Here is a 19,953-nt window from a genome sequence, read left to right as displayed (position 1 = left end):
GCATTCCAAACCGGAAGTAACCGCTGGTTCCAAGAAGCCAAAATTCCAAAAATTTCTATAGAGAAATAAACAGCTATTACGCCATCATTCTATTTGTCAGAAAAACCATTCTTGCTATATTATCTTATTATAAACATGTTCAGACCAACTCGAATCAATCACTGCTTACCACGATTTCTGATTACAATATAGTGAAGGCCATATTGCAAAAAAATGACAACTGAATGGACTTTATTTTGTTAGGACTGGAAGCAAGTCTATGCGTTTCTATGGGGGACATCACACTCGCTCTTTTCAGATCTCTTGTACAGTCAATGGATTTACCCCAATATAGTAAGATGTAATATTACAAAACGTTTTAAAAGATTAGAAAAAAGGAAATTGGGAATAGGAACAGTGCAAATATTTTTTGTCCTGTTTTCATAATATAGTTAGAAAAACATAATTTCCTTTTTAAATCCTTTATTTTATCTTCATAGGCAGACCTCTTGCTGCTGTCTAGCAGTGAGCCTCTCAATCTGGTCTATGTGGAAACAGCTGAGTTAGATGGGTGAGTGTGGTGCTGGTCAAGGTAGAAGCAAAATATTGCAATTTTTTTTTCAAGTTACTTAAAAAATGTGTGACAAACATCATCGTTTTTACTTTTCATTTGGTCAAAGATTCAGTGTTTAAAGTCCTAATTGGACGCTAGGAAGTTTTCCTCAAAACTTGATGATGACTGGTTCTTTTGCCCCTCCCAACAGCCTCTGAGCCCATGTTCTGCCGTCACATTCTAGTTAATGTAAATGAGAATTTATTTCATTAGAAAATAAGTACCTCAGAAACATTTTTTAAAAAGGAAAATAGATCACCCTCCAGCCAGAAGCAGTTATCCAAGGATCTTTGCGTGTCATTATGGTGCTTGTCTTTGTTTGTTTGCTCACAAACAGTAGTTGGCAGATTTAGCCTCATGCTGTCTGAATTCCCTTCTTGATTTATTTTCTATTTGCAGTGAAACAAACCTGAAAGTGAAACAGGCCCTGACTGTAACTGGAGAGATGGGGGACAGCACTGAGGCACTTGCTTCTTTTAATGGTACAAATTTATGAACTATTTGTTAAAATACTCAAAGAAAGGAAAGAATATGAAGAAAAACATTGTGTGTTTTTACTTTCTATGCTTTTATGTAATAAACAAAAAAAATCTAAAATGTTTAAGATTTGAAGACATCAACACATGATAAAGGGACGTTTTGCAAATATATTGAAAGGTTTTGTTGCAGTCAGTCTTGTTAGGTAATATATTTGAAAAAAAGTCTTTAAATTAATGCTTTAGATAAAAACACAAACAGAAGCTTAAATATAAAAATTTAATGTAAATGTAAAAATAACACTGCTCATTAAGATTTTAAGTTTTACTTGTTTAATTGTTTTATTTATCCTAGATTTAAATATACACTCCAGTTAACTTTTTCTCTCTCTATCAAAAAGGAACTAATCTATTTCCAAGATACATATGGAATCATTTTGACCACTTATCCAAAGTGAGATTTCTCTGTTCTCTTTCATCTAAAACATGTGATTTGTAGGTGAAGTGCTATGCGAGCCTCCCAATAACTGCTTGGACAAATTCAAAGGTACTTTGACTGTGAATGGACAAGCCTACAGTCTGGACAATGACAAAGTGCTGCTCAGAGGATGTACACTCAGGAACACAGAATGGTGTTTTGGTCTGGTCTTGTTTGGAGGTAAACCTTTGTCAGTTCAGTTAAGATTGTTTTTCATGCTTGATTTTTACCCAGTGCGGATAATAATGTATACCTGTTCCAGCTTCCAAACGTAATAACAGTCACCGATCTGTTCTGAAAAGTTTAAAATACAGTTGTTAAAAGAAGACAATAGATCACAAATTGCCCCGAGTCAAAAAGTAATTGCCCCCAATGTTCAATAACCTTTTGAGCCATTTTAAGCGGCAGCATTATGCTTCCGCTTGAGATTATAACCAGATGAGGACAATTATTTTTGAGTTCTTTACTAGAGATCAGATTTCCTGGTTTTTCATGTGTGTATAACAGGGGTGCTCACACTTTTTTGGCATGTCAGCTACTTTTGAATCGACAATGTCTTGAAGATCTACCGATAGATAGATAGATAGAGAGAGAGAGAGAGAGAGAGAGAGAGAGAGAGAGAGAGAGAGAGAGACAGACAGACAGACAGACAGACAGACAGACAGACAGACAGACAGACAGACAGACAGACAGACAGACAGACAGACAGACAGACAGACAGACAGACAGACAGACAGACAGACAGACAGACAGACAGACAGACAGACAGACAGATAGAAACTTTATTAATCTCCCAAAGGAGAAATTCAGGTGTCCGGTAGCAAAACACACAACCACATACAACAAACAACAGTAAAAAGACAGTTCACAAAACAATATCAGTTCATATCAGGCAGGTTCATTAAACAGCCTGATAGCTGTAGGGACAAATGAGTTCTTAAAGCGCTCTGTCCTGCAGCGCAGTGAAAGGAGCCTATTACTCCGTGAGGTCCTCTGACCAGACATCGTGTTGTGCAAGGGATGTCTGGGATTGTCCAGGATGCTCTGAGTCAAAGCCCTCATTCTCTTCTGCAACACAGATCCCAGAGAGTCCACCCTCCTCCCGATCACAGATGCACATCTCTTAATCAGTTTGTCCAATCGAGTGCAATCCCTTGTGGTCATACTGCCACCCCAGCATACAACCCCATAGAAAACAGCACTCGCCACAACCGACTGATAAAAGAGGAGCAACATGTCAGTACACACATCAAAGGACCTCAGCTTTCTCAGGAAGAACAGCCTACTATGACCTTTCTAATACAGAGCATGAGCCTGCTCCGACCAGTCCAGTTTGTGGTCAAGGTGCACACCCAAGTACTTGTAGGAGTCAACCACCTCGATTCCCCCTCCATCGATGATCAATGGCTGGTGGGAGGACTTCCTACTAAAGTCAATAATATTATAATAATATAAATACTATTAGTGAATATTTGTTAGTTATGTTTATTAGTAATATTATTGTTTATGTACTGATGATTAAAAACTGCACAGTAGGATTACACAAAGATACTTTTGTATTAACAGAGGAGGCGTTTTGTTACAAAGACAGAAAGCAGCAACCATCGTATGTCATGCTCTGCTGTAAACGATGCAATGGGGGGGAGCATCATGGCGTTTCAAAAGGCGCTGATGGCTCCGTACGAAGCGCGCGCCTCGAACAAAACAGCTTCCTCAAGAGCTCGTATTAATCAGCCTCGAACTGCAGAGCTGATAGCAGGAGGAGACACGCGGGGCGGCTTCAAGAAACACTCCTCTTGTGCGGAGCGGTCTTCTGCCGGAACTTGACGTGATGCGGGGCAGAGAGCAACTCTCTGATGACAGAGAGTATGCGCTCAGTGTTTTTAAACACACATCTGCAGCGACGTATGCTTCAGAGGATGTCCGATTGGCCTTTCTGCATGTCAATCAAGTCCCGTACTTCTCGGTGACGATTTTGATTGGCTGGTGGATTTTTCAGAAGTGTTTTTTTTTTTTTTTATCTTCTCTGTCCAGCGATCTACCCTCATGTCCTTCAAGATCGACCGGTCGATCGCGATCGACGTAATGAGCACCCCTGGTGTATAATGTTCTTTTATACCAGATGAAAAAATAACAGTTGTAAAATGGACATTTTCATATTAAACAAGTCTGCTGCAAAAGTATATTATTGCAAACTGTGAGAAAACCCAATATTTCACAAAGGTAGAGCGAGTTGAAACATACCAAGGGGAACTATCTTTAATCCTTTAAAGCCTGCTACATCAAAGACTTGGCAAATATTCAAATATTTTCTAATTAAGATGTTTTTTAAAACCTATGATGAAATCCACACATAGGTTGTTTTTTTTAATTAGCTTTAGATAATCAATTATGATACTTGGGGTAATTTGGTAGTTTTTTGTTTACAACAATGTTAGTTTAAGATCCAAAAATTCTGAGAAGAGTTTCAGGAAAAAAAACACCTTATTTACCAATGGACTCAAATCTGATCCACACATTTTTAACATGGTGTAACTGTTTTATAAAATTTTTTACATTCTTTCAATACAAGTTGTCATTTACAAAATGTAATAACAATAGCTGGGTTATTCTCACCATTAAGTTTTGAAAATTAGCTAAACTTTTCCCGCCAAAGGGGTTTTCATGGAAGCACCTATTTTGAAACGAGCAGGAAAAGTCATTCAACCTCCCTAGTGGAATGGTGTTTAACTACAGGCCAGAAAATATGGACCAAGTTATATCCACTGGGTTTTTAAGGAAAGTTAAAATCATACATATGTGAGAGGGCTCTCAGAAATGCATGTATCAAATATAATATGAATGGTTATGAATGTTTATATATTTGTTTGACAAAAGGAAAAAAAAAGAAAACTCAGTATCTCTACAGTATAATTCAAGGAACTTGATTTTTCTACCTGTAACTCTGTCAATAAATCTGCCCAGGTCCTGACACCAAACTCATGCAGAACTGCGGCAAAACAGTATTTAAGCGCACAAGCATTGATCATCTGATGAACATCCTCGTGTTGGCTGTAAGTTCATGCAAACACAAACATATGGAGATTTTTAAAATGCAGGAGGTGTTTTTTAAATGCATCATAAATGAATTTGCTAATAGGTCTATTCAAAAATATGCTATCTTTACAAACTGTGTGAATTAGGACCATCTAAATCAGGGGTGCCCACACTTTTTTGGCATGTGAGCTACTTTTGCAAGCTTCATATTTTTAAATATTTCCACATATGTTGGCTCTATTTGTTTTATAACATAATCATGGACTCCAAATTCTCCAGGGGGTTTTGTTTGCAAACTTTTTTTCCATGTAATTGCTTCCCTGTGGTGCTCCATTTAAAAACGGAGCAAGTTTATTATCATTATTTTTTTTATCTTTCAGACTTTGGATATATGTAAAAAAAATATATATATATATATATATATATATATATATATATATATATATATATATATATATATATATATATATATATATATATATATATATATATATATAAATATAACCGGCTGGGTAGCTCGGTTGGTAAGGTGCAGGACTGTCATGCAGGAAATTCCCAGGGGCGGAATGAACAATTAATGGAAATGGCAATGGAAATAGGGCAAATAACCATAACAATGGAAATGGGGATTACCATAACAATGGCGAGCAATTAACATCCCCCATTGAGGGACCTTGGGCAAGACCCTTAATGCTACTGCCTGTCTCCCAACATGAGAGACAATGAACCACATGTCACGCCGGCTCAGACGTCCCCCGGCCAAACAAGGTCTGCGTCAGGTGCTGGGGGACAGGAAAATGGGCTCCTGGAACAACACGGAAATGGACTAGATGTGAGAACAAGGTTCTGTTATAATGCTATTACTCAAGTAATCCCACCCAGAGGTGTTACATGCAGAGATGTGGAATGAATAGATGCTTCGAAACCCACAATCAAGGCTAACTGCCAAACAACTGGTAGCCCAATGTTCTAACATCCACAAACGGCAACTCCTATCACAACTTGAGATTGCGGCGATACAATACAATACCACGGGAGAGCCAGAACAGCAGGTCAGAGGAGTAAGCCCTGGCTGCAGCCTGCAGAACGGCTCAACGTAGTGGAATGCTGGAACGCTGAGGAATGTGAACACGCTGTGGAATGTTAACCCCGCCCACGTTGAGCCCGTGCATCTGATTCACCTTTGTTTTTTTTATCACTCAAAAAAATGATTCAAGCCCCTCTTTCATGTAACACAATAAAATTGTGTTTGTTTTATTTAAAAATATTTATTTTAAAAGAATGTATCTACATTTAATTGACCTAACACAAAATGTATTAATAGTTTCCCCGACAGCTAAAATTACAACAGTAATCCAGAATAATTGAGTTCAATTAAGGGACATGCTGTTGAATGCTGTTTTCCTGTTTCTCTTTATTTATTCTTTTTGCCGTCTTACGGCTACAATTTTTCACCTATTTTAACCATTCAACTATTAAAATGTTCAACTCCTTCGTCTAATGCCTGGTTTGACTTTTGGTCCTTCAAATCCTTCGACTTTTCAAAAGTGAAAACTTTCGTTCGTTTTTTCCACGTAAAAAACGTACTGTGGCATGAAATCGTTTCAACTCGGCTTCTCCCAATAAGACGATACACGACGAGCTTCATTCATGTAAATAATGAATCTATTTGTTTATACCGGCGGATCATTGACATCATTAAAGTGTTAGCTCACTGGATAAGTTAGTGGGTTTAACATGCAGAGGTTCTGAGTTTGAGGCTGGCCTCAGACTGCTGTTGCATGTTTTTTTTCCCCTTGCCTTTCTTGATAAAAATTAAGTTCAATTGACTCAATTATATTTCGTCACATGGAAGAATTTTCTTTGAGGTGGGGTTACTCATATTGATTGGATGGAAATCCTGCCCACAATTAAATTGAGTTCATCCAATGAGTAATTTTTTGAGTCCGTGAGGCCAGACAAAATTTATTAACTCCCTAATACATGCACATGGAAACTTGTAAAAGGCATAAGAAGACAGCAATCACTGTATAAATTCTCTAATTCAATTAAAAAAACTTTTTAATTTAGCGCCAATTCGAATTACAGACGTCTCAATGGGCTTCATAGCGGTAATTGTAAGGTAAACATACAACGAAAAAGCGATCATGAATACAAAGAATGCATTAGGATTAATACTAAACTTTAACAAAACAGATTAATCTAAACTGATATTCCTGCCCTTAGACCCCCCCTTCACGGTAAGGAAAAACTCCTTAAAAACTGGTAGGTGGCAATATTGCACGTGGAAACTTGTGAAACCAAAGAAGAAGACGGTCTCAGCATGGGCGGGGTTAACATTCCACAGCATGTTCACATTCCTCAGCGTTTCAGCATTCCACTATGTTGTGCAGTTCTGCAGGCTGCAGCCAGGGGTAGTTGGGTCAGAGAGGATCCTATACCACACTCCCACCCTGAGCTTGGGTACACAGCCCCAACAACTACAGATATGCTGAGTGAGGCAGCAACTGACCTGAAAGACAGACAAGATCATGTCGAGATAGGAACATTAGGCAACACCGACACCAGCTACAACGGTTAAGTGATGTACCGCCTGAAAGTCTCCTGGAAACTGTGAATGAAGCATTGAGGGCAATTCCTACCACAACAATCACAGAAACCAATGAACTGGTTTACACTTCAGCAGCAGTGATCTTTGAGATGCTTGGCTATAAGAGCAACCATGGAAGAATACAATACCCACCATGGAAGCAACGGTTAGAGGCCAAAATCAAGGCAACTCAGAAGGAAGTGAGTAAGCTGACAGAGGGTCAAAGAGGTACAATGAGAAAGCAAGCACCTACGAGATACAGCCAGATGCCTATACCTGAAGCACTGGAAGCTGCCAAACAAAGGCTCTTAGCCTTGAGCAGCCGCCTAAAGAGGTCCACAAGAGACAATGAAGCCAGACGGATAAACAGGCTGTTCGCAACTCAACCTGCGAAAGTTTACACTCAGTGGCAGGGTCAAAACAGCTGAGCAGACCCACCAAGGCTAGAAACTGATCAGTACTGGAAAAGTATATGGGAGAAAGAGGCAGCACATAAAAGCAATGCCCAGTGGCTGGTCTCTCTGAGAAAAGAACATAGCAACTTAACTGAGCAGAATCCAGTATCCATCACAGTGGCAGACTTCCAAGAAAGAGTCTCAGGTATGAAGAACTGGACAGCACCGGGCCCTGACATGATACATGCCTACTGGCTAACGAAACTCACTGGACTCCACGAGCGCCTGGCGGCACAAATGAACCAGCTCATAAGAGATTCCAGACGAGCCAAACACCAATTCCTGGTTAAAAGAACAGTCGCTCCAGACTCAAGACTGCACACCAACCTGTGCACAGCCTGAATTGATTACAAGAAAGCCTATGACTCAATGCCACACACGTGGATCACTGAATGCTTGGAGCTGTACAATTTCGACAGGAATCTTAGAGCCTTCATAAGAAACTCAATGAAGCTGTGGAAAATCACTCTTGAAGCCAATGGGAAGCCACTTGCATATGTGTCCATCAAATGTGGCATATACCAAGGTGATACCGATGTCATTCGGGCTCTAAAGATGGGGTCTCACTCCCAGAAGGAACAATAGCAGACATTGACGACAAGTACCTTGGAATTCCGCAGGCAAATGGCAACCTGAAGCAGGCAACAAGGAAAGCTTGCAACAGCTAAATACCTCCAACGAGTAAGCAAGTCCTGAGAGGCCAGCTCAATGGCAAAAATAAGACCCTGGCAATAAACAGCTACACACTGCCAGTTATCAGATACCCTGCAGGAATAATAAGATGGCCAAAGAAAGAGATACAGACCACTGATGTTAAAACATGAAAGCTCCTCACCATGCATGGAGGGTTCCATCCCAAATCCAGCACCCTGAGACTGTATGCTAGCCGCAAGGAAGGAGGCCGAGGACCAGTGAGCGTAAAAGCCACTATCCAGGATGAAACATCCAAGATGCATGAATACATCAAGCTCAAGGCCCCAACTGACAGTGTGCTCAGTGAATGTCTCAGGCAATGGAGATCAGAGGAGACAGTGTTGGAAGACAGATCCTCATGGGAGGACAAACCCCTGCATGGGATGTACCACCTGACCACGGGCTGAGGCTCGTCCCTCTCACCCCCAACCACTATTCCCCCCAACCACCCTGATTGTTGGTGACTCTATAACCAGGGGGGTATTCCAGGAAGCATGTTTAAACTAGCCTGACTTTAAGCCTGAACTCTGGCTGAAATCCGCCTGAACTTGCTTACTCTGGGGTTTGTGCGGCATGTACATAAAGACATTCTCAATGGATCGCCGATTTACGGAGTCACCATATAAACGCGCAGAGAAAAAAAGAGAGCGCGAAACTTCAGTGAGGCGGAGTCTGAGCTTTTAATGACGGCGTATGAAGATTATACGTCCATCAAAAAGTAATACGGCTGCATCAGCAAAAGAAAGAGTTTCTGCTTGTAGTAGGAAAACAGACAAAGTAAACGCACGAGTTTCTGATCTTGTTTCCATTTTCCTTGTGACGCATATATATAACTTATCCAATTTTACCAACTTAAATTAATTACATTTATTGTTAAAAGTAATTGAGTTAAATTTACTCAACCTCATTTCTTACGTCTATAAAACTCAGTAATTTCTTGTGCAAACTCAAATTTACATATTTATTTAACTAAATGTCACATTACTCCAATTCAATTAATCTTTTTTCCATCTTAATTAATTATGATTCTTGAACTCTCATATGTCTACGTCTGAGCCGGCAGATATGCTCATTTTTATAAAAATTAAAAGGACGGGGGAAAAAAATGCACGGAGTGCATTTATTCATTAAAGTCCTCTCCATCATTACAATTACATTTAAAAACGGTAGGAGTGCTATATAAACTCATCATCCTCTCCTTCACTCTCACTTATGGTGCAGAGACGTAAGCATAGTAGGACAAAATAACTCGGCAAAACACAGTAAAACAGCTAAAACAGTTAAACAACTAAACACATTTAGTCAAAAACCCACACTTAAACCCAAATCCGTCCAGACAGGCAAAGGGAATGATATCCCAGAATCCCTTGCGGTGCCGATCTAACAGCAGCACCAAAGTTACACCTACTTAATTGAATTAATTTGAATGAAAGGAAAATAATTGTCTGAAAACTACGTGTTATTTTTAAGGTGACCTAACAAAAAACGATTTGACTTAACTGAAGCAAATAATTAAGTTAGATCAAAGTAAAAAAGTTTCTCTTTCCAACATTCATATGTGGTCATATCACCCTCTCACTGTGGAAAAAGTATTATCTGAGCTTCTTCATCCACTAAATCATCTTCAAATGGACATGCCATGCTCCTTCACCTCTCTGTAAACAAAGTAACCTTCAACTAAACCTGCTCCAGACCAGGTTATGTTCAGAGCATGAGTTGCCATGGCAACTTGACCTACCCTGAAACATACCTCCATTTCTGGAACCGAAAGCTGAGGTTATCAACTTCCTTAGCCTGAAACTTATCGTGGGAGCTAGCATAACCTGCTTTCTGGAATACCCCCCAGGAATATAAGGTACATCAACGCCATTACCAGATGCTTCCCTGGGGCCAAGGTGAAGGATCCTCTTCAAAAGCTTCCTGAGGTTCTGCTTTCCCTCCCGACCAGTGTCATTCGGTTTGTAGTTCACATTGGAACCAATGACACTACAGCAGTCCGAAATCACAAAAAGGGAATTTAGGGAACTTTTCACTCTTTTATCCAACACTGGGAGAATTGTTTTTATTTCTGGACCTATTCCCACACTTACTAGAGGATCTACACATTTCAGCAGGATCCTCTCCCTCCACACCTGGCTGCTGTCCACCTCCCACACGCACAGGTTGGGTGTTATTGACAATTTTAACCTTTTCTGGAATCGCCCCTCATTTTACAGACCAGATGGACTTCACCCTAGTCTGCTTGGTAGCAGTATTTTATCAGCTAACATTCAACATACTGTTCATTGTTTTAAAGAAGACTGACTGCCAGCTCCCTTAACTTCTCCTGAACCTGAACCTGGATCATCAATTAATTTTAGATCATAATCTAAATGGCCTGTTTTAAAACAGAGACTTGGAATTGTGGCAATAAAGTAAAATACCTCGGTGTGATTTTAGATACAGATCTTATCTTTGAAGCACATGCAAACCAAGTTACAAAGACTGCATTTTATCATCTTAGAAATATTGCCCGAGTGAGACCCTTTCCCTCACAAGCCAGTGATGAAATATTAATCCATGCTTTTATAACATCTAGGATAGACTATTGTAATGCTCTTCTTTCTGATGCTAAGAGAAATACTATCAACCGGCTGGAGCTTGTTCAAAATTCAGCTGCACGCCTTTTAACCAGAACAAGAAAGAAGGAGCACATTACTCCAATTTTGAAGTCTTTGCACTGGCTCCCAGTCAGCTTTAGGATCAATTTTAAGGTTTTTTTATCAGTTTATAAAAGTCTACATGGAACAGGAACCTCATTTTTATCAGATTTACTTTTATTCTATGACCCTCCCAGAGCCCTCAGGTCCACAGGTGCAGGTTTGCTGGTTGTCCCAAAGGTCAGAACTAAAACCCACGGCGAGGCCTCCTTTCAGCACTGTGGGCCTCGCCTGTGGAAGAGCCTGCCTGAGGACGTGAGGGCTTCAGCCACTGTGGAGGTTTTTAAGAAAAACTTAAGACATCTTTTTAGTAAAGCTTTTACATAGTTTTTTCCTTGTCCACGTTTTTATTTGATTTTATAAAATTTTATCAGCTAATTTTATTTGTTTTGATTTTAATGGAGGGATGTGTATGTCTTGGGTTTTTGTGTGTTTTTATTAATTAATTAATTTATTATTATTTGCATTTATTTTATTATTGTTTTTATTACTTTTACTATGTTTATTATTTTAACTATTATATTTTTTATCTTAATTTTTTTTTTTAATTCTTTCTCTGGGAAGCACTTTTAGATGCTATGTAGCATGAAAAGCGCTATATAAATAAAGTTGAATTTGAATTTGAATAACTGAAGTGGCTGATATCAAGAATTCTTACCAATGGCTAGAAACGGCTGGCAGCCAAGGAACAAGCCCTGAGAACCAGAGTGATAGAGGCTCAGATCTACCAAATGCAGACAAGACCCAAGGTGTAGGCTGTGCAAAGAGGCGCCTGAAACAATCCAGCACATAACTGCAGGGTGTAAGACGCTGGCAGGTAAAGCATACATGGAGCGCCACAATCAAATGGCTGGAATAATATACAGAAGCTTGTGTGCTGAATATGGACTGGAAACCCCAAGGTCAAAATTGGAAAAAACCCCGAAGGTCGCCTGTGGGACTTCCAGATCCAGACTGGACTAGGATGGTAATGGCGAACTAACCAGAGTTATTGTGGTGGTGGATAAAGAACAGATCCGTGGCTGGGTAGCTTGCTTGGTAAGGTGGTAAGGTGGAAGGCTGCCACGCAGGAATCCCCAACAATGGTAATGGGGCAATTACCATAGCAATGGTGAGCAATCAACATCACCCAGTGGGTGACCCTTAGGCAAGACCCTAAGCATGGCATTTCTAAAGCGCTGCTGGCTACTTTCCTGTAGGAAAACCACGTGGTACAGGCAAACACTTCTGCCTCAGTGGACTCGGATCCATCTAGCGGGAACTGCTGAGGCACGCCGGGCAATCTGGGCCTCAATAAACATTCCAGTGGTCTTCTGCCGGGGACTTGACATGCCGTGGGGCAAGTAACGAATTTCTAATGACAGACAGACTGCGCTCAGTGTACATCATCACACGTGTGCAGTGAAGTATGTATCAGAGGATGTGCGATTGGCCGATCTGCATGTCAATCAAGTCAAGTCACAGCTGTGAGGATTTTGATTAGCTGACGGATTTTTTTAAAATATATTTTTTATTTTTTTGGTTATTTATCTTTTGTGGCCTGTGATCTACCCCCATGTCCTTGAAGATCGACCAGTCGATTGCGATCGACGTAATGAGCACACCTGATCTAAATGAATGATCTGTTGTAGTTTCATTAAGGTATGTCTTATCTCTCTTTTTTTAAATCAGATCTTTGGTTTTCTTGCAACAATGTGCGCCATTCTATCCATCTGCAATGCAATCTGGGAGGCAAATGAAGGCTCTGCGTTCACAATGTTTCTTCCTCGTGAACCAGGTGTGAGTGGTTCTCTTTCATCCTTCCTCACCTTCTGGTCCTACGTCATAGTCCTTAACACGGTGGTGCCCATTTCTCTCTATGTCAGGTACATTTACAAAAAAAAAAAGAGAAGTCTCTTTATGTTATTTTAATTTTACATTGGTAGAGTTTGACCACCTTTTGCATGCTTGACTTTCAGCGTGGAGATCATCCGTCTTGGAAACAGTTTTTTCATTGACTGGGACAGGAAGATGTATTATCCTAAGAACGATACACCTGCTCAAGCAAGAACCACCACGCTCAATGAGGAGCTTGGCCAGATTAAATATATATTTAGTGACAAAACGGGAACCCTGACGCAAAATATCATGACCTTCAACAAGTGCTCCATTAATGGAAAAGCCTACGGTGAGCAGCTGGGCCCAAATGAAAAAATAAAGTAGCGGAGTGCACACAGGCCTCCTGAATGACTGAAATGCCTTTCTCATCTGTACAGGTGAGCTGTGTGACTTTTCTGGACAGAGATTAGAAACAACAGAGGTGAGAGGGTGCACATTTTTAAAGATTTTTTATTTTCATAGATATTTATATAATTTTTCTTAACATTTACTTTTAAGAAAACACCTAGAGTGGACTTCAGCTGGAATCAGCTTGCAGATTCGAAGTTCATTTTCCACGATCACAGTCTGGTGGAGACGGTGAAGGAAGGAAATCCAGAGGCCCATGCTTTCTTCCGTTTGCTAGCTTTGTGTCACACTGTCATGCCAGAAGAAAAGAAGGAAGGTAATTTCTCCTTTGTCAAGAATTATGTTATTTCTCTTGAACCATTTTAGAGTTATTACATTAGAACGACATGTCCAGAGTCCGGCATGTGGGCAAAAAGCACGCTGCTTCAAATTTTCAACGGCCTGCAGGCTCATGGCATAAAATTCAATAATAATCAGCTCCCTGCACTTTTTAAAAACTGGGAATGGCTAAATTTCATTATAAGCTGTTGTAAACTTGTGTTAAATTGAAATGCTTTATTTTTAGCAATCAAAGCAAGAATAATGCACAAAACAATACAATCAGCAGTTATACATTCTTTAAAAAAGACATATCAACTTAGGATGTTGACCAAAGGCTTTTTCCAGACACTTTTCAAATTGTATTTCTGGTCTTCATTTAAATTCACATTTGTATTTCATGTTGTCATAATTGTTCAAAGAATGCAGGCCAACTGGTTGGCCCTCACACATTTTCATCTCACCAAATCTGGTCCTCTTTGTAAAAAAGATTGGCTACTCCTGCATTAGAGTATTCAGAGTATAGAGTATTCCTCCAGTTCTAGCTTCAAAATCAGTCTGATATCACTAGCTATGATTTGACGTAAATCATTTAAAAATCCCAAAATTTTTGGGCCGTGTTTTGTTCTTACTTGTTGTAACTTTGTAGGGGAGCTGATTTACCAGGCTCAGTCTCCCGATGAGGGCGCGCTGGTGACAGCAGCGAGGAACTTTGGTTTTGTGTTCCGCTCTCGCACGCCAGAGTCCATCACAGTGATGGAGATGGGCAGGAAAGTTGTGTATGAGCTAGTAGCTGTCCTGGACTTCAACAATATTCGGAAAAGGATGTCGGTGATAGGTGAGTAAAAGCAGCATTTAATCTGATTTTAATCCATTCATTTTCTATAGCAGCTGAATCAAGTTCAAGGTCATGGGGTTAGCTTAACCAGCTATTGAAGGGCAAATGGAAGGTACTCCATTTCACAAGTCCATCACGGGGCCACATAGAAACAAACAACCACTCAAATTGATACGTAGGGACAATTTAGAGCATCAGTTAGAAACTTACCCAAATGGCTTTTTCAGATAGCAACAGAAACCGGGTGCAACAGACTGGGGCCCTTTTCATGGGTCTACCTCGCCTTTGCCCAACAGTACCTGGGTTGGAACCAACAACCCCGTGACCCCAAAAGAGATTTAGTGGGTTCTGAAGATGAATGGATGGGTGTAAAATTGCAGTATTTATATTTTTAAATACTAAATGTTCAAAAAGTACTCTAACAGATATCTAAAAATATCCAAAGATTAGATGTCTACGGGTAAATGTGTAGGAGATAGGGGTGTAACATATAATTGATTAATTGATGAATCGTTTTCTATTCTTAGGATCGGACCAAATCATATGTGTCTAAGGCAGAAATAAATTAAATCAAACCAACACCATATAAAAAATGTTCTTAATGAGATTAATCGATAATCAAATTAAACTTGGAAAAGGCCATATGGACTGGACAAATGTGATGGCAGCAAAAAATTAGGCATCATTACAGTCCAATGTGTGGAAACTGAATTTTGCCAAGATATTTGACCAAACAGTGTGGTAGAATGTTCTAATAATGTTCCTTTTGTTTTATTTTGATGTGGAAAAACAATAGTGATCTGGATGAACTTGATGAAATTAAAATGTGAATGGATTTGCCATAAATTCTTGTTTAATTTACACTTGATTATCTTGCAAGAAACACAAGTAATCTAGAAAAGTTCACCTGCACTCTTCAGTACCCAGGTCTTCATCTCTGAGTCACAGAGGAATTGGTATCAGTATCAAAATCAAATTACTCGGAATCATATTTTTGGCTAAAGATGTAATGGATTTATTTTAGGTCAGTGAATCAAATTGAATCAGATTGTTCAAAATGACCAAAATCCAAAGTGAATCAAATTGACAACCGCAAATAACTTATTGAATAGAATCTGTCATGATCGCTGCAGCACTTACCTCGTTTGGCCAGGCTTCCGGCTGGAGCAATCACGCTCTATGTCAGACTGTCTCACCTCTGGATATGTCCGAACCATCATCCCTCATCCTATCCATCCTGGTCACTCCCAAAGAGAACCTCAGCATCTTCAACTCTGCTACCTCAAGCAAAAAATGTCTTTTTAATCCTAATATCTTCTCATCAGAGTCTTAGTGGTGACTTTAATGTTTTGTTTTTTTTTTAAATAAAATGATACGTAAGAATAGAGTAGAATAGAATAAAATAGAATTTTATTAATCTCACAAGGGAAAATTTACTGAATATTGAAAAGGTTTTCAGTACAACCCAGACCAAGATCAGACAGGCTACGGAATGTTTGCTGACATGATGGAAGATCAGCAGCTAAATTTCCATAACACTGTACTAATACTTTAATTCCTTTTTCTAGTAAGAAGCCCCGAAGGCAAGACAACGCTTTACTGCAAAGGAGCAGATACCATCATCTATGAAAGACTGCACCCCTCCTGCAGCAACCTGATGAAGGTCACGACTGATCACCTCAATGTAAGACAAGCCTCTTTAATGGTGGCCAATAAATATAAATAGATGTTTCAATCTGTAGCTTCTAATCTGTCGATCTTTTTCGTTTAGATGTATGCTGGTGATGGCCTGCGCACTCTGGTTCTGGCCTTCAAGAATTTAGAAGAGAACTACATGGAGGAGTGGAGGAAGCGCCACAATGAGGCCAGCACTGCCATGGAGGGCCGAGAGGAGAGACTTGAGGAACTTTATGAAGAAATTGAGAAAGACATGACTGTAACTCACTTAGTTCATGTTTAATATTTTGTGGTATTTGCAGTAAACCAGCATTACTTTCTTTTACGTGAAAAAAATAATAATAGAATTATCATCATTGTTTTGCAGCTGCTGGGAGCAACAGCTGTGGAGGACAAGCTGCAAGATGGTGTGCCACAGACCATTGAGCAATTGGCCAAAGCTGACATAAAAATCTGGGTGTTGACTGGAGACAAGCAAGGTTAATATCATCAAAGTTCACTTTTTAACCAAATTATGATGATGATTTGTTTATCAAGTTTACATCTTTTTCTCTTTTTTTTAGAAACTGCGGAAAACATAGGCTATTCTTGCAACATACTAAGAGAAGAAATGAATGAAGTCTTCATTGTTGCAGCCAATACTGCCGAAGGAGTGCGAAAAGAACTACAGTAAATTGACATGTTTGGATTTATAACTTCATCCAAAATTATCACAGCAACATGCTTAGTTTATTATGTTTCCTCAAATTATTGCTATTTCCTCAGTCAAATTTGGCACATAGTCTCAAGACACACACTCACTGGCCACGTTATTAGATACACCTTGCTTGTATCAGGTTGGACCCCTTTGCCTTTAGAATTGCCTCAGAACGGCCATGGCATAGATTCAACGAGGTTACTGCAACCGTTCCAGAGATTTTAATCCATATTGACATGATAGCCTCATGACGTTGCGGCAGATTTGTCGGAAGCACATCCGTGATGGCAATCTCCCATTCCACCACATCCCAGAGGTGATCTATTGGGTGGAGATCTGGTGACTATGGAGGCCATTTGAGTACAATTACCTAATTGTCATGTTCAAGAAACCAGTCTGAGATGATTCCAGCTTTATGAGATGGTGTGTTATCTTGCTGGAAGTAGTCATCAAAAAATGGTACCACATTAAGGGTCATTAAGGAATGGACTGTTGAGGATGAGGACAAGGAAGGATGGATGTATATTTTCATGTTGTTGATGCCAAATTATGACCCTACCATCAAATGTCGCAGAAATGGAGAATCATCAGACCAGCCAACGTTTTTCCCGTCTTCAATTATCCAGTTTTGTTGAGCCTATATGAATTGTAGCCTCAGTTTCCTGTTCTTAGCTGACAGGACTGGCACCCAGTGTGGTCTTCTGTTGCTGTAGCCCATCTGCCACATAGTTGGACATGTTGTGCATTCAGAGATGCTCTTCTGTATGCCTCAGTTGTAACCAGTGGTTATTTGAGTTACTGTTGGCTTTCTGTCAGCTGGAGCCAGTCTGGCCATTCTCCTCTGACTTCTGGCATCAACAAGGCATTTCCACCCAAAGAACTGCTGCTATCTGGACAGTTTCTCTTTTTCAGATAATTCTATGTAAACCCTAGAGATGGTTGTGGGTGAAATCCCAGGAGATCAGCAGTTTCTCAAACACTCAGACCAGCCCATCTGGCACCAACAACCATGCCATGTTCAAAGTCAATTAAATCACCTTTTTTCTATATTCTGATGCTCGGTTTGAACTGCAGCAGATCGTCTTGACTATCTCTACATGCCTAAATGCACTGAGCTGCTGCCATGTGATTGGCTGATTAGAAATGTGCATTAATGAGTTATTGGATTGGTGTGCCTAATTAAGTGTCCAGTGAGTTTGTATGCAGCAAATTTTTACATTTTTACATAAAAAACAATTCTTTATAAAAAAGAGAGAGAATCAATTATTACAAAAAAATAATCAATTTATTAGCAACCAAATAAAATAATCATTTGCCTACAGTTGTTCTTTGGTAATGCTAGTTGGGTCATTCATGAAAATAAAGTAAATGAAGGTGTCGTGATTGTTGTGAGATGGATGCAGAAGAGAAAGAAGCTGAAAAATACACCTGTGACAGCCTATAAAGCAAAATGTCACAGAAGCTGACATGTCAGAAAAAATCAGTCAGGGCAAAAGCAGGGTTATATGAAGATATTAGGGGAAAAGCAGACCAAGGTGGGGAAAACCTATACTAAAACTCAAGACAAAGCATAAATTCTATACTCTCCTCACCATGGTGTAAGGAACAGCCTGATTCAACAAGAGTAATTCAAAACACTGAAGACGCAAACAGTGCAGCTGTTAAACTACTCATTTTGTTAAAACATTGCCTTCAGGAAGAGCTTCCACAGAAAACAGAGAAGATAATTTAGACAAATTTAAATTAAACAGATAAACTGTCAAGAAAACTATACAACATTGTTAATCGGTTTAAAAATCAGTAGTTTTAGGGGAGAGTGAATTTTGACATCTGTCACTGGAGTTTTTTTGTCATGCTTTTAGAAGTGCAAGAAGAAAAATGTGTCCGGATGCTGCAGAAGAACCATCTGTGATCAAGGCTCGTGCTGGTTTGTTCTGGCTTAAGAAGACACAGACTGTGCAAGATGAGAAAGTGAATGGAGAATATGCCATGTTAATAAACGGACACAGTTTGGTAAGGCCTTCTCAAAAGCATTCGTCTGAAAACCCTACTATTGTTTTGCAGTGTCCCTCTCACCCTTCCACGGGTGGTTTCTCACCCAAGCTCAGGTCCTTTACCAGAGGCCTGGGAGCTTGAGGGTCCTGCGCAGTATCTTAGCTGTTCCTAGCACTGTGCTTTTCTGGAATAAGAGGTCTGAGGTCTTTCCAGGTATCTGTTGTAGCCACTCCTCCAGCTCTTGGGTTACTGCCCTGAGTGCTCCAATTACCACAGGCACCACTGTCACCTTCACTTTCCATGCTCTGTCCAGTTCTTCTCTGAGTCCCTGGTATTTCTCCAGTTTCTCATGTTCATTCTTCCAGATGTTCACATCGCTTGGCACTACCACATCCACCACAACGGCTTTCCTCTGTTCTTTATCCACCACTACAATGTCTGGTTGGTTCGCCACTACAATCCTATCAGTCTGGCTTTTCAGGACTTGCCTTACTCGTTGGAGGTATTTAGCTGTTGCAGCTTTCCTTGTTGCCTGTTCCAGGTTGCCATTTGCCTGTGGAATTCCAAGGTACTTGTAACTGTCCTCAATGTCTGCTATTGTTCCTTCTGGGAGTGAGACCCCTCCTGTGTGGACTACCTATATATATATATATATATATATATATATATATATATATATATATATATATATATATATATATATATATATATATATATATATATATATATATATTTTTATATATATATAGGTAGTTGCCTGCTCCATATATACATACATACATACATGCATGCATGCATGCATGCATGCATGTATGTATGTATGTATGTATGTATGTGTATATGTGTATATATGTGTATGGATATGTATGGATATGTATGTATATGTACATATATGTATATATATGGAACAATCCAGCACATAACTACAGGGTGTAAGGTAAGGTGGTGGCACGGAAAGCATACATGGAGCACCATAATTCAGTGGCTGGAATAATATGCAGGAACATGTGTGCAGAATATGGACTGGAAACCCCAAGATGAAAATGGGAAACACCTCCAAAGATGATAGAGAGAGAATGAGATGAGATAGAGAATGAGAGGGCAAAGATCCTGTGGGACTTCTAGATCCAGACTGATAGGATTGTAATGGCGAACAAACCAGTTATTGTAGAGGTGTATAAAG

General features: G+C 39.7%; 1 protein-coding gene across 3 annotated transcripts in view; it reads left to right on the top strand.

Moving 5' to 3' along the window:
* LOC101157679 (phospholipid-transporting ATPase ID) overlaps nucleotides 1-19,953 on the top strand; it is a 46,540-nt gene that overhangs the window by 8,384 nt on the left and 18,203 nt on the right. For all 3 annotated transcript variants that reach the window (XM_011473227.3, XM_023960804.1, XM_011473228.3), the window contains exons 8-21: nucleotides 480-550; nucleotides 992-1,074; nucleotides 1,568-1,726; nucleotides 4,511-4,599; nucleotides 12,691-12,884; nucleotides 12,978-13,186; nucleotides 13,275-13,318; nucleotides 13,396-13,561; nucleotides 14,213-14,401; nucleotides 15,970-16,085; nucleotides 16,173-16,337; nucleotides 16,446-16,557; nucleotides 16,642-16,747; nucleotides 18,638-18,788. In XM_011473227.3, the coding sequence (XP_011471529.1) occupies nucleotides 480-550; nucleotides 992-1,074; nucleotides 1,568-1,726; nucleotides 4,511-4,599; nucleotides 12,691-12,884; nucleotides 12,978-13,186; nucleotides 13,275-13,318; nucleotides 13,396-13,561; nucleotides 14,213-14,401; nucleotides 15,970-16,085; nucleotides 16,173-16,337; nucleotides 16,446-16,557; nucleotides 16,642-16,747; nucleotides 18,638-18,788 (1,854 nt within the window). The remainder of the gene's footprint in view (nucleotides 1-479; nucleotides 551-991; nucleotides 1,075-1,567; nucleotides 1,727-4,510; nucleotides 4,600-12,690; nucleotides 12,885-12,977; nucleotides 13,187-13,274; nucleotides 13,319-13,395; nucleotides 13,562-14,212; nucleotides 14,402-15,969; nucleotides 16,086-16,172; nucleotides 16,338-16,445; nucleotides 16,558-16,641; nucleotides 16,748-18,637; nucleotides 18,789-19,953) is intronic.

This window comes from Oryzias latipes, chromosome 12 (genome assembly GCF_002234675.1).
Source record: "Oryzias latipes chromosome 12, ASM223467v1".
NCBI classification, from domain to species: Eukaryota; Metazoa; Chordata; class Actinopteri; order Beloniformes; family Adrianichthyidae; genus Oryzias; species Oryzias latipes.
This window is presented reverse-complemented; position numbering and strand designations above follow the sequence as displayed.